The 14,712-nt window shown below is 41.8% G+C and overlaps 1 protein-coding gene across 1 annotated transcript in view; it reads left to right on the forward strand.

Annotated features, from left to right (window-relative positions):
• Positions 1-5,532: 5,532 nt before the first annotated feature.
• EFCAB2 (EF-hand calcium binding domain 2) overlaps positions 5,533-14,712 on the forward strand; it is a 24,205-nt gene continuing 15,025 nt past the window's right edge. The window contains exons 1-3 of the mRNA XM_010284697.1: positions 5,533-5,573; positions 7,270-7,304; positions 14,286-14,361. Of these exons, the coding sequence (XP_010282999.1) occupies positions 5,533-5,573; positions 7,270-7,304; positions 14,286-14,361 (152 nt within the window). The remainder of the gene's footprint in view (positions 5,574-7,269; positions 7,305-14,285; positions 14,362-14,712) is intronic.

Here is a 14,712-nt window from a genome sequence, read left to right on the forward strand (position 1 = left end):
CAGAAGTTTTTCAGTTTGGCTCTACTTCTAGCTGACTTATTGAATAAAAAATTGTCTGGTGTGCAGAAAGGCTTTAAACTTTTTTGTCTTTTAAACAATGACAACCAGCAGATATGCAGTGCTGGCAGGGAGCTCGAGAACTCCCACAAATTATCTTTCAACAATAGTTAACATGTTATTAAGAATTTCCATGTCTACATACTAATTATTCTGAGATCTGAGGTGTGTTGGGGTTTTTTTTGCAATTTAGGAGTACCTTTATTTTGTGTGAACAGATACCGCTTCATTGCTATTGGCAACGAAATGTGGCGGGCTAAAGGTTGTGGAAGGGAAATGGTCTTTTGGGTAACAGAAGTCTGACATGAACCTTGTTGTCGAATGTGCTCAATGTTTGGCTGACAGGTGGGAGGTGGCCATGCAGACAGGGGTGCTGGTCAGACCCCCGCTCTGCCCCAGCCAAATCCTGCCATCCAGGGAAGCGGGAAGCTCCCTGTGCAGAGCTCACAGGTGCCCAGTGTGGTGGTAAAAGCTATTGGCACGGTGAGGGGCAAGAGGTTCCAAAACCTACCTCTGGCCCCCCATGGCTTTTGAGGTTGGGTTACATGCTACCTGACAGATCTTGGGAGATACTTTTATAAATGGTCTTTGATTGTAAGTGTCCATCTTTAAAGAAAATACAGACTCCCAACTTTTTGGAAACGTGGCATCCTTAATGTTCAACATTACATAGGTGTGGGCAGTACATGAAAGCCCCACGAATGCAAGACTGGAAGGGATTTCCTTCAGTCCAGCCTGGGGCTGTATACAACCATAACTTTCAAAAACTTACCAAGCTCCGTCTTAAAAATGGTAAAGGTTATAGTGTTGGTTGTGTAAGGTCACAGGAGGTTCTGGACTGTTACTGCTGATGGTCAGGTTGAAAATTAGACCTGAATTCTGGAATTTATCTGTGAACAGCTTGTATCCTTTTTTCCTCCTGTTTGCCAACTTTCTCCTTTAGCTTAGCCTGCCTCAAATAGTTATAGAAATCAGTCTTATTCCCCATTGATGATAAATGTAAACGTCTTAAATTTGTCAGCTGAAATGTTCAAATTCAGAATATTACTCCTAGGCAAACAGAAAGAAAATTGGAGGTTTGTATTCATTCACGGTATATAGAGAAAGTGATTTAGCACTGGAAGTGATACTTCCAAGACAGCTCCTTTAAAAACAAGCAGCTGCAGCAGGCCCCCGTAATCCCTTGCTGTTTTATTTCACTGTCATAGTCTTCCTTTGCTTGGTCAAAGCTCTCATGCCAGAGTAGTGCATATAGAATTTCAACCAATCTAGGAACTGTATTTTTTTTAACCCCTTTAGGACCCTGTCAGGCAAATTGAAGGGCTTGTGATACGTTACATAACAGCATGTATTAAAAGTCATACTTAAAACCCGTCATTCTCCCATTTCATTGTAGACAAGTATGGTTCTTTCAAAAGAAGAAAGTTTTCAAACTTGTATATTCTAGCAGCGCTACTGTGGTGCTGTAGTTAAACTTTGTAATGGCTTATGTTTAAAAGAAATTAATTCTCAGAGCACTAATATCCACTTGACTCCGGTCACTGGTTCCTGACCACCTGAGCAGTCAGTGTGCAGAGGCAGTTTAGCAGGCGTATTCAATTTATGAGGTGTTTGGTGCTGCCACACGTGCAGTCGGAGGTACATGCACGCCGTTGGTGACAAGTTGCACCGTGCCCTGTTGCAGCCATCCTCCCTCATTGGCAGAGCCAGCTGCTGTTGCGGGGCACACAGCAGCGTGTGCATTACAGCGTTTTGGCGGAGCTTGGTGTGGTGCATATGTATTGTAGGCTGTGGGTGTTGGAGTTGTCCTTTGTGGCTCTGCCATTCGCTTCTGGGGTCAGCACTGTAGAGTCTGGGAAAAATGGAGACAAATGCCGCCTGTGACCGCACAGCACAGCAGCATGGGTTGTGTTCGGCCAGTGTTGCAGCCTGTGTAAGCTCTTCCTTTTCAGCAGCAGCTGGAGGTATAGCATCACCAGGAGAGCTGTATATCCCCACAGGGCAGTTTGCTGTTGGTGATGAAAGAAAATATAAGTGTGGGCTAGACATAACTCTTTCATTACATCCCAGGTGTGGCTGAGGTGAAAGATACGGAACAAACTGCAACAGTGGAGATTACTGTTTGTGCCAGCTCTGAGCTGCAACAGGCGTGCTGACTGGTACAACTGCCAGAGTTGGGATTTCAGGGATGTGCAAGACATCCCTAATGGAGATTGATGCTGAGCTTATCTCTGCCTTATGAAAAGGGAGACTGTGTGCAGCCAGTATTGACTTTAAAAAAATTGTCATAATTATTTTTTGCAGGCTAACAAACGTCAAGTGCTGGCATTTCTTTCATTTCACTGTAGGAAGGATAACATCATGACTTTCCTTAAGAGAAGTATAAGATATTAATTGTAGAATACCTGTGAATCACAGACATACAGGAGGCAATCCAGATCTATGCATAGATGGGACTTCCTTGCTTTCTTTGGGTGACTGGAGGCATATGTCCACATCCTCTGCTCAGAAGAGAAGATCTTTATATGAACAGGAAAGGATTTTCCCCCATCATTCTGCAAGTTAGTGTGACAAAACATGCTGTATCACTGCCCTCAGTGTTGGTTGCATGCAATGGCAAGCACTTGGCAACTTGTCTGTGGACACCAGTTAGTGGAAGGAGAGCTTTGCTGTCAGAGCTGGACCTGTGCAAATGATTAGGGTGAGTGATATTACTCAGAGCTTGCTGCTTGGGCTCATGAAACTCCAGGCCTTGTGAAGTCAGACTCAGCCAACACTGGAGTAGCTGCAAAATCATGATGTGGTTGGCTGTCTGAAATCTAGGTCATAATTGAGACCTGTTAGATCCCATTTGGATACATGTTTTTTCCTGAGAGTCCTTATTGCGTGCTGCTTCCAAAGTAATAATCTGCAACAGTTAGGAGGCCTGTGGAACTAAAGCAGCATGGCTATGGCCAACTGCTTGGGAAGACAGGCAGGGCCAAATCCTGAGAGCTGTAGTTGAACATTTCATGCTGTGTCCTAATTGTTGCTCTAAAAATGTTACAGCTACTCCTGACATAAAATGTTTGACAGCTTATCAATGCTGAATGATATGCCTGTGATCAATGCTTGAATGACATACTGAAAATGCATGTTGTTATGATCCAGGACTCAATAGCTTTTTCTATCCTGCAAGGCCACTGTAATTGTCCCATCCCAGAGTCTTGAGACTTGTCTCATCCAACCCTTCCCTCCAAGAATTGCAAAAAGGCAAAATGGTTTTGAGGAAAAAAAATACATTTCAACACATGACCAAATATTAGTGAAAAAAAAAGAAACTGGCTTTTCTGCAAGGACTTTGCCACAACAAATGCATAAAGTGTGAGCACAAAGATTTGCGTGAAAGCTAGGAAGAGAGAAACTGCTATGGTCAGGGTAGGTGCTGTTGCATTTTGAAAGATGCTCAGGAGGACTGCCAAGCATTTCTGCTGTAAGTGAATCTCCAGATTCTTTCACACTCTAAGAGATTATACCTACTTTTTACCTGAGGTTCGGGCGCACGCAAGGCGTAGCCCGCATGCATTCCTTCTGTTTCCCAGTGCTATGTATTCTCCGGAGGATATAGGCAGTAAGCTCTGTGTTACTGTTCACAGCATGACCCTGCACTATTTAATACGGGGGTGACAGTGGGTTAGGATACAAGGAGTAAGGTGCTTAAGAGGGTCAGGTCAGGGCATTAGCTCTCACTATTGACTGTTTCAGAGCTCAGAGGGACTCTGTACTCAGGGTGATAAAAATCTTTAAGCTGTAGCTATAGGGAAAGCAAGACAGAGCTATGAACTCACACAGCAAGGTGATTGTCACTGGGTGCCGACTGCAGTACCCCAAGAGCCGGAGGGCTAGTGGGAGATGGCAGGAGGAGGCTGTGGCTAGGTGTGGCTGCATGCAGTCCTTAGGGCAGCAGCAGGGCAGTAAATTGGAGCTGGAGGAGGGCTGGGTGCCAAGTATTTGCTTGTGCACTTCCCTGCTACTTACAGGTAGTAATCCTCCCGCACAGTATCATCCTGGCTGGTCAAAACAGAGAGCAGAAAACCTGCCTGTGCTGCTGTGTATGTGGGAATCCAACTTGCATTGGCATTTCCTGATGGAAAGTTTTGTGCCTACTACCACCAGTGAGGCAGCAGATGATGACCTTCACTGGACCATTTTCCTTGCAGAGGTAAAAGGAATGCTACAGCATGGCTTGTATGGCTTACAAATTGCCCACCAGAAAATGTGTCAGAATGTCTTGCAATTTTAACCTGAATTAGGCCAACTTGTGGTTTTCTTTTCTGATTTTTTTTTTCTGGGCATGCTGCTAAGTCCAGAACACTTCATCGGCAGGAGAATCTAGTGCTGTAGCCATGTCCAGGCACCAGCAACTACAACTTCCATTTCCAAGCCCTGGACTAGCCCATCTGGGCTAAGTGCTGCTATGAGCCACTGCCTGGGCTGCTGGCAGCTCAGGAATCCCTGACAGAGTCTGTCTCATCTTAATTGCTTTGACCAGGAGGATGATGCATGCTACATCCCAGATGCATGGTCATACCAACCAGCCAGCCACTGCACCTCCATTTCTCCTCTTTGGCAGACGCAGACAAAATCACAAATTTGTTCTGTTCCGTGTAGGAAGGACTCCTTCTGTACCATCCCACCAAAAAAAAAAATTGAAAAATTGATCACTCATCAAACCACAGATAGTGCTTCATGTTTGAGAAAATTGAACTCTAGCTGAGTATAGCTAGGTGGTATTCCTTGATCATTTCCCAAGATTGCAGGCTTCTCTGCTGATGTTTATGAAGACTGGTGCTTCAGTACATGTATATATAGATATATAGATATAGCTTATCTACACAGATTGTGTACAGTAAAAACATCAGGGCATATTTTGTTGAGCTTTTCCTGGGATGCATGAAGTGCTGTCACTGACATGGATTGATACATACCTGTGTTGCATCACTCAGACTAACTGCCTACAAGAGAATGGATTTTTCCTTAGCAAACCATATGATTGTAGCATCCTACCCAGTATGTCCCAGGACTGTGTAGACTGAGCTTGCTCTCACGAGCAAGCTGCTCAGGAACTCTCTGAGCGGCAGGAAGGAAGGATTTTCTTGCCTGTAGGGCAGGAGAGAGACTAACCACATGCAGCATGTGAAGATATGCAAAGATCATGATGACAAAAGCACAAAGCTGGGAAAGGAGGTTCAACAGAGCAAATGGGTGCTATCCCAGAGGGAACAGCAGTCCAGGGCAAAGCGAGCAGAGTTGACTGGCAGTGTCAGCCATCTCTGCCTGTGTGCATTTCTGTGTAAGCAGCTCAGCCAGGTAATAGGAAAGGCGGAGTTGTATCCCTTACCATATCCTCAGGACATGCTGCTGCTTTTTTTTTCTCAACGCCACCAAACTTGTAGTCTGTCTTCCATATGCCTTCCTCACGAGCAAACCCGCCACATGTCCAGCCCTGAAGAGCAACTAGTGGAATTTTACAGACTGTAAGGAGTACTGTATAACATTAGCAGAATTCCTGTTGGGACCCAGTCCCACTCAGCCACTCCTAACATTTAACATTCAATGTTCCCTGACCCTCTTGCCTTCACTTACAAGTGCTGCTTCATTATAAATAGTTTCAGTAAGTTCAGAGTGAGTTTGGTTTGTGTTTTGTGTGTAGGAAGTCCTTATGCCTTTTATTTCTTTGACAAACAAATTGCAGTCCTCCATTCTGGGGACCTCCAGAAAGAATTGGGTGGAACCAGGAAAAGTAATGCTTCTGTTCCAGAAGCCTGGGCACAGGGAGGGTGTCAGGGTCTCAGTATAGGAAGTATAGGATGCCTCCAACATACGGACAATTTTGCAACAGCAAGCATCTGTCAAGGATTTTGCAGTGGTAGCAAGGGTATCCCTTGTAATTTGCCCTTCTCCATTCCCATGGGCAAATGTGCTATCTGCAGCAAGCCCAGGCAGTGGTTGTAGTTCCACTGGGGCTTCATGCTGACATACTTTGCCATCTGCATCCCCTGACTCTAACAAATACAGTGCAAGCTCTGGACAGAGCAAGCGAACAGGATCCTGGTAAGGACATGGGAGTCAGGTTTAATACAGCAGTTGCTCAGGCTGTTATATCATTATGACTCAGGGCAGATAGGTATGAGTGACCAAGTACCGAGGCTGGAGAGTGATATCCGTGGACTGGTGTGGGGGCTGTTTGCCCAGCACAGACCAGGCAAAATAATGGCATCCTGCAAGAGCAACCAGAAGTGACAGCATTAAAATGGGTTTGATGACCTACGAGGATGTGTACCATGGGGGAAAGAAATATTTTTTCCATTGATGAAGAACCATATTTGATCCAGAAGAGAGGGCAGTGGACAAGACTGACCACGACTCCAACACCTCTGGGGAGAGATAACTGGGACAAGAAGTTTGTGAATGGTGGATATTCCCTTTCAAATCAACGACACTTTAGTATAAACTGTGTCTTGGAGGCAGTGTGAACTGTTGATAGAAACACCTTTGGGTATATTAGGTCATTAAAGGCATTGACTTTTTATGGCTTCTTTTCCAGCTTGACATGGCATCCTCCATGGCCTGTTTTGTTCTCTGTTATAGTGTCGGTTAGAGTAAGGATTTTATGAGCAACTGGAAGTTTGACTGCTTATCAAGGCAGCAATAGTTTCTATAGTTATTTGTTTCTCAACAGTTGAATTAATTTGTTAACTGCCTCATTAATTTTGTTAGTCTTGTTTCCCACGTGTATTAAAACATCTGAATCTATGGTAGTTTAGAATGCCGTGGCATTTATAATACCATCTACTGAACAATCAAAACCTAGGATCATATTCAGGATATCTTGTTTCATCAGGTAAAGTTACGGGCAACATGTAGCGCCATTAGTTGCCACCAACTGACTATCACAAACTGAATATATTTTACATACTGGCATATTGTTGCATTTTTCAACTTTGAGGTTGAAATGCACAGTTGTTACATCATTTTTTAAAAGTCTTTAATGAATTTGTCAACGTCTAATGGAAATAACCAAAATATTTCCATTGTGGTTGATCTGAATTTTTTTTTTTTTTTTATTGCTAGTGTAATTCTAGAAAATAAACTAATTTCTATAGCCAAAGCTGGAGTCAAGATAGTGCTTAATTTTTTACATCACTTTACATATTTTGCCCCTGTTACAAGTGTCTTATATAAAGAAGACAGAAAGGAAAAATTGTGTTTAATATTTTTGTGTCAGAATTTGAAGTAGCTTTTGCAGTTAACTTTGTTTACAGCCTTTGTCAAACTGACAGCCTGTATTTTATTATAAGACATCAAATTAATTACCTGATTTTTCTAAAACTCTATTTGCTGCTGGTGGTTTTGTTCTCATGGTTATTCGTACCACGTGCCATGGGGCTGTGCAAAGATTGTTCTGATTGCTCCACCCTGAGAGCTCCATATTGTGTATCTGTTTTTAAATATAGTCCCTTTATTTTTGTTCTCTATTAGTTTTCCATAAGGCAGTTACTGTGATGGACACAACCAGCTAATTTTTCAGCTTTCGCATGTCCTACCATTAGGGAATGACAATAGGGTGAGGTTATGCTCTTAGTCCAAGGTTGCTCGCATACAGGATGATGAGTGTAGGGTTTTGGTTTTGTTGATTCACGCTGATGATGGTGTTTGCTTTTTTATCTAGGTACTACATGGTGTATGCTGTGACAAACATAAACAATAGGGAGCAATGATATAGCTAGTTCTGAACAATTCTGAAAAACATGAAAGAAAGAGCTTGTGCTGTTCTTGAGACTTCATTTTTGCTGCTTTGAGAATGCTTGAAAGTGACATCTGCAGAAACCAGTTAAGCTTTTTTATTCTTCTACAGGAAACAGACTAAAATTCATATTGTCTAATTATCATCTGTGATAACATAAGATGCTTTTCGTCCAGGAGAGAAAGCATTATCCCTTTCCTGAGTCTGGAGGTCATAGCTTGGATCCCCAAATTGGGGTAGGTACCACTGTCAGTGAAGACCTCAGCCTGGGTCATTTCTTGGGAACTGACATATACCAAATTTCATGAAGCTGCATCTTTTATCTCTTCATTCAATCTGAATGGCTAAACTCATTGACGGTGACGCATTTCCCGTTGGTGCCATCAATACTTCACATCAACCTGTTTTCTTCAGATTGCAGTTCAGGAATGCGTTTATCCCTTCTTTGGAAGAATCAAGCTACTTTGTAAACCTCTTGTTTTTCTTCAAAATCTGCTTGATTTGTCTTCCCAGAATGAAGACTCTTCAATGAGCAAATATCTTAAATTATTTCATTATGTATCACAAGACACAAAGGAACAACATTTCATATTCTGCAAGTTTACAGCTTAATCATATTGTTCCTTTCTTTTCTGGTGTATGTTCTATTAATATCATATATACTATAGAAGGTACAGAGTAGAGACGAAATATTTCTCTTGCCTCAATATTTTTAGAGCACGGCATACAATTACTGTTTGAGCATACTAGGCTGACTGTACATTAAGCTTCTTCTGGAATTAAGAAGGTCACTAGAAAAAATCTAATGTATGCCTTTTCTTCTACAGAGCAGAAAGGTCTTGCCAATAAGTCAGATTCAAATGGCTTCAAGATTGTTTTCTCCCTGTGTTCCTTTTCCTCAGTAATTTCCTTGAAATACAAGTAGTTAAGTGCTGTAAGGTTTTCTTTTTTGAGGTGGGGTAAGGTTTCTGAATTATTTTTAAGTCAGTCAAGCTCCCCACACTTAACATGAAGGCAACACAAACATTTGTGGCAGAGTTGTATACTTTGCTTTGGAGTTAGGAAAAAGAAGCAGTAGCATGGGAACACCTTACGCTGATATGATCACTAACAATTCATCTTATGATGCCACACTGGCTTTCCCTTTTTGTTCTGGAAACACAATGTCTTGATAAAACTGATGAGCTTATTTGAGAGTGTTTGAGATTTCACCTGTGCTGGTGATGCTGAGCATTGTGACTGCTTTTTAATGTCTTGACCTTGCTTAAAAGCCTGAGTAGATCTTATAAGAGCTAATTGATAGCCTCCTCAGAGTTGCAATTATGAAGTCTCTTATTGTTTTTTTGCTTTGTATTTAAGCAAATATACATTGTACATTGCTTCTTATTAGAATTACAACCAAATTTGGTTGGGGTGTTTTTTTCAATTGCTATGCCCTTATTTCCATTAGTGGCTTTGTGAAGGATTTTGGAAGAGGTCAGGCGAAACAGTAGCTGCAAACATCAAAGACAAATTTCTTTTGCTTATTAGTTCATCTCTTTCACCCTTTTGCCCTGTGCACCTAGATGATAAATTGGGAAGTGCCCCTAAAGGGAATATGGTTTTCTTCAGGAATAGCACTGGTCTCCCTTCTTAATGGGGAACTGTTCCTGCATCTTGACACATTTCTAGGGTTTTAATTCCACATAAAGCTGTAAGGAGTAAGATCTGTTTAGCTATTTCTGTTTGTTGGCCAAACCTTTTTTTTCACCATGCAGTAGGCTCAGTTTTTAAGTAGGAACTTCACACAAACTTTTTTGTACCTTTTCCGCCTCTGACTGGCTCAGATATTCCCATAGCTCAACCACCTTCTCACCTCTCCTTTTTGATTGGCATTGTATGGCAAGAGAGAGAGTGTTACCTGTGATTTTGAGGATGATGGGAAAGCTCGGATTTGCAAGGATGGTCGTAGGGGCTTTAATGGAAGAGTGTTGGAGTAGTATGGGGAGGGTGGTTAAATACCATACCTTGGATCCCTGAGCAGAAAGAGAAGGTTCACTGAGTCGAGTGGAGGTTGCAGGAGGCTTTAAGACTCGTATTTTCTCACTTGGCTGCCTGCACAGTCATGTCCCCTCTCGTGTCCATTGCCTTCTTAAAAATGTTCCTTTTTCTTCATGGCAGTCTTTGCGTCCCATTCCCAGTTTTTCAACTGACAGGACCAAGGTTTCTGCCTACTTTTTTGTTTGAAATAATGACTAGTGGGAAAGAGAAGAAGTGGTGCTGGAGTATGTACCCACTGGTATGGTTCTGTACTTCCTCCTGATAAGCCCTGGTTGGTGGATGGGGAGATCTGCAAAAGAGCAGTTGATAATAACACTTTTAAATAAAACCAGAACAACAGCATGTAAATTACTCTAAAACTGTCAATGAGTTGGGGTTACCTGGTTATGTCCCTTGTCCTTTCAGACTGACTCATTCAGCAAGGCAGCCCTGTGAGAGAAAGGGATCCTGCCACCAGAGACCTCAGGGGCTTCCTCACACCTTCTTGTAGCTCTAACCATGGTACCATGAAGAGAGGATGGAATAGTTAATGAGGTGTCCACATGCATGTAGAAATTTAAATATAAAATTGACTATATTTATTAAAAAATATCTAGATTAATGTTTATAAAGATTAATGTTTCAGGTGTGTTGAGCAGTAACACTAAATAATAAAACCAAGTCGCCTGGTGCTTCTATAAATCAGCACTTAATTTTACTCTTTACAGAGCACAAAAAGAGTTTCAGAGTATCGCATTGTGTAAATAGGTTCTTCAGGCTGCATTGGAACCAAACCTTTTCCTATGAGCAGCAGACAGATGCTGCTCCCCAGCATTTTAAGTGGTTGTTTGACATTGGCCTGTTCTTTTGATACCTCTTTTTTCTGCACATAATTTCTTTTCAGTGAAAGGAAGGGTTGGCTTTTTGAACCATCAGAGCAACTGGCCCCAAGGAAGAAAAGCAAGCAAGCTCGTTCAGTTAAACGAATGGTAGAATCTAGCAAATTGTATCAACTAGAAATCACTTTTTAAAATGCTCATTACTCAAGAGTCTGGCAGAGCCACATGTATTTAATTGCTTCTGTTCCCTGCAAAGACTGAAGCTGTGGTCTTTGAAGAAGAAATGTCACATCTGAGGCAGGTGTGCTGCTTAAGGGCTGACTTCAAATGGGCCTCAGAGTGCCAGGGAACAGGATGGACACTCTGAAGAGGAACAATTCAGTCTGAAAGAACCAGCAGAATTAATTTGGGACTCCCAGCTCCCTGCCAGTCTTACTTAAGTGGCAGCGTCTAGAGCTTTATCTAGTTCATGCTAAACAAAAGGGGAAAATAGCAAAGGATAGTACAGGAGAGGAAGCTGATAGTGAATACACTTTTCAGTTAATGTATCTGAGGAATCGATTTGAAGACTTTTTGTCTTCTTATTGCTTATGTGGTAGGAAAATAAATGAGAATGAGAAAAATGACAAGAATCTGAAGCATTTTAGCAGCATAAAAATGGAAATAGTGTATCATCCCTACAGGATGCATTTGAGGGAATAAGTAGTTGTAGGTATTGGAATCTTTTTTTGGCTTGGTATGCTTCAATATTTATATATTTAAGCCATTAGAAGCAATCAGATAATTTTATCTTTGATATTATATATTGTTTTTCTAGTTAGCAGAATAAGTGAGTGAAATCTTTTATTCACTTGGAGTGTAGGTATTTCTGTCCTGAAAACTGCTAAAAAATTGCTCCACAGGGCAAGATGAAACTTTCATTGATCTACCTGTGGAGCAGAGTATCCTTGTGCAGAAAGATTTCAGTACATTAGGGCATCACATCTGCTGAGTTAACTGCATGTCAGATCTCTTGATGCCCTTCTTGAAGGGATCATTTTAAACCTTTATCCATTACTTATCTTAGAGCTCGAATCCATCTTTTTCTCCCTCCCAAAGAGAGGTTTAGAGTGAATCATAGAAGTCTTCAGAAAACTAGCTTTGCCATCCTGAACTACATTGAACATCTTTGGCTTTCATTCCTAGAGGGACAACAAGAGATTCAGGCAATAGTTTATTAGGTGTTCACTCATCTCACACAGACTCTTTGAGAAGACTACAGTATATTATATTTTCTTCCATGGATATGTCTCTTAATCACAACTTCTTCTCAATTCTTGGAAGAAATATAGATTACTGGTACCTAGATTAAATCATTAAGTTCATTTCATTTCAGGACCTTTCTTTGCCAGTCCTCTTGAAACAGGTAAGATTAATGTATACTATTTTCATGGAAGGCAAAGCTTGAAAAGGCTGGATGGCTACATATTTCCAGTACTGGAAATGTTTCACTGCCTTCCCCTGGTTAATTTTTATTTCTACAGAAGGCTCACTCATCAAGCCAAGAATATACAGCTATAAATATTCCTTCAGCATTTCTCTACTGCAAGACATAGTGTACAATTGAAGTGCCTGATCTCAAGAACTAAGCTCCAACAGTCTACACTGGAGACTGGATCCAGAACTCGTTGAAGTCACTGAAAAAACTCCCATCAAATTTAGTAGTTTTGAGAGTAAGTCTTTAGGGCCTCTTCTACAAGGAATCAGGTTCATTTAGATTTAACTATGCTTTTTGAAAAGGAATTAAATGTGGTTTGTACTGCTTAGGCACATAAAAGGCAGGGATTATTGTCAAGCTATGAAAAAAACCAAAGCTTGTTCTGTATCTGGGAACTGAACAGGGCTCTTCTTCCTCAGTGAGCTCCAGTCTCCAATCCATCGTATATGTAGTCAGAGAGAGGAATAGAGGATATGTTCTAACCTCTCTTCTCTTTGCGTATCCTGTGTGGGAGTTCAGTGCCAAACATAGACAGAAAGCAGCAGGCACGTGTACCTTTATAAGGGGATGCACCTCTCTTCTATATGAAAAAGAGCTTCTCTATACCTGGGTCAATCCACTTCTATACTGAGGTGCTTGCAGCCTGTGCTGGGTTGACCTTGGGCAGCTGCCAGGCACCCACCCAGCCACCCTCTGCCTTCCTCAGCAGCACAAGGGGAGAAAATACAATGAAAAAGCTCATGGGTCAAGTCAAAACTAGGGAGATCACAAAGCTAATGTATCTTTTAGCTAGATTCAGTTCTGACACCCTTTTCCAGAAAGCAAACATTTCTGTCATGAGGGCAAGAGAGCAAATGGTTGTAGACTGCAGCCTGAGGGATTCCCAAAATATTGGTATTGTAGGAAACCACGTATGGATTTGTTACGTCAGTGGAAATAATGTGCAGTGGTTTAGTGCTCGTCAGAGCTGCTCAACATACTTTTAACACCAGGTGAGCTTAAAGAAGAAAATAAATCTGTTGTTATAGAGAAGAGTTATGTTTTTATCATTATGTTGAGAATACAGAAGAGACAGCCATGTTCTGGCTGTCACTCAAATTTTCCCTGTGGTGTCTCTGTGGAGGCCATGTGGCTATCTCACAAAATTCTGCCTCCTGACAGTTGGTTTGCCAGCTGGAGTTTGGGGCCGTATTTAGCCACAGGAACCAAAAGGTCAACTCCATATCACTTTGCTTCCTATATTCTGTCTTTTGGAGTCAAACTATGACATTGGTAAATGGACTAACTAGTTCACTCCTTATTTACCCTGGGTTCCTTGCCAGGGTGCTTCTTTGTTTGAGATGGACCCCTTCCTCTATTTATACTTTTCTCTTCAGAATTTATTTCCCTTACCACAAGAATGCAATATCTGGCTTTAGATGAGATATAACTGTGATAACCTGTGGTTCTTCTTTCCCCATTCTTTGAGATTGAGATCTAAAGAGCAAATGCAGCACGTTGCTCCTTCCCCTTCCCCGAGATTGTCTTCCTTTCCGAACTGTCACACTAAATTATTTACCATGAGGCATTCACTGTGCACTTATGTTAGCCATCTCTGTTCCTGGTTCTCAGCTTTTCATACATTATGGCTAACTTAGTGAACGTGAGAGCACTTAGGTTTCCTGGGATGCAGGAACCTGGATGAAGTGACTCAGCCTCATCTCAGGGCAAGCTGGGGTCCAGGTTCACCTTGCCCCTTCCTCTGGCACCATGGTGTCCAGAAAGGGCTCAGGCTCATTGTCCAGAAGGAGCTGTAGCACATTCTGAGCAGGTTCCACACCTGGACAGCTGGGTGATGACGCAGCTGAGACACACCATTATCACCTGACTTGATGTAGCTGCAGAGCCATAGCAAGGCCACATTAGTGATATAAATGACACATTCTACATTTAGAGTGGGTTTTTTTTCAGAATAACTTCTGCTTTTTCAAAGTACCTTTCCTGTCTGCCCCTTTATCAGTTTTGGTGCTTCTGCTGTCACCATTCTCAAATTGGAAATAAATCGGTTGCAGCAGCTCAATTAATGTTTCTCTTTCTTTTCTTATGTTTCTTTTTGCAGATGGTGCAGTAGCTGAAATTGAGAAAAAGATTGTAGAAGCTTTTGAGGTGTTTGACCATGAATGCAATAAAACTGTGGATGTCAGGTTAGTAAATATCTTCACACAGAAATATTACAGGATATAGTGTAGTGATAAATAACTCACTAAACCTTCCCCTCCTTTATCAGATAACGTAATTGAAACAGTCTTTTTGGCCCTGATTGGACAATTATGTCTTTGCTTATTGTCGTGGTTTAACCCCAGCCAGCAACCAAGCACCACAGCCACTCGCTCACTCCCCCACTGGTGGGATGGGGGAGAGATTCAGAAGGGTAAAAATGAGAAAATTCATGGTTTGAGATACAGATAGTTTAATAGGTAAAGCAAGAGCTGCACACACAAGCAAAGCAAAACAAGGAATTCATTCACTACTCCCTATTGGCAGGCAGGTGTTCC

This window comes from Phaethon lepturus, unplaced genomic scaffold (genome assembly GCF_000687285.1).
Source record: "Phaethon lepturus isolate BGI_N335 unplaced genomic scaffold, ASM68728v1 scaffold14263, whole genome shotgun sequence".
NCBI lineage: Eukaryota > Metazoa > Chordata > Aves > Phaethontiformes > Phaethontidae > Phaethon > Phaethon lepturus.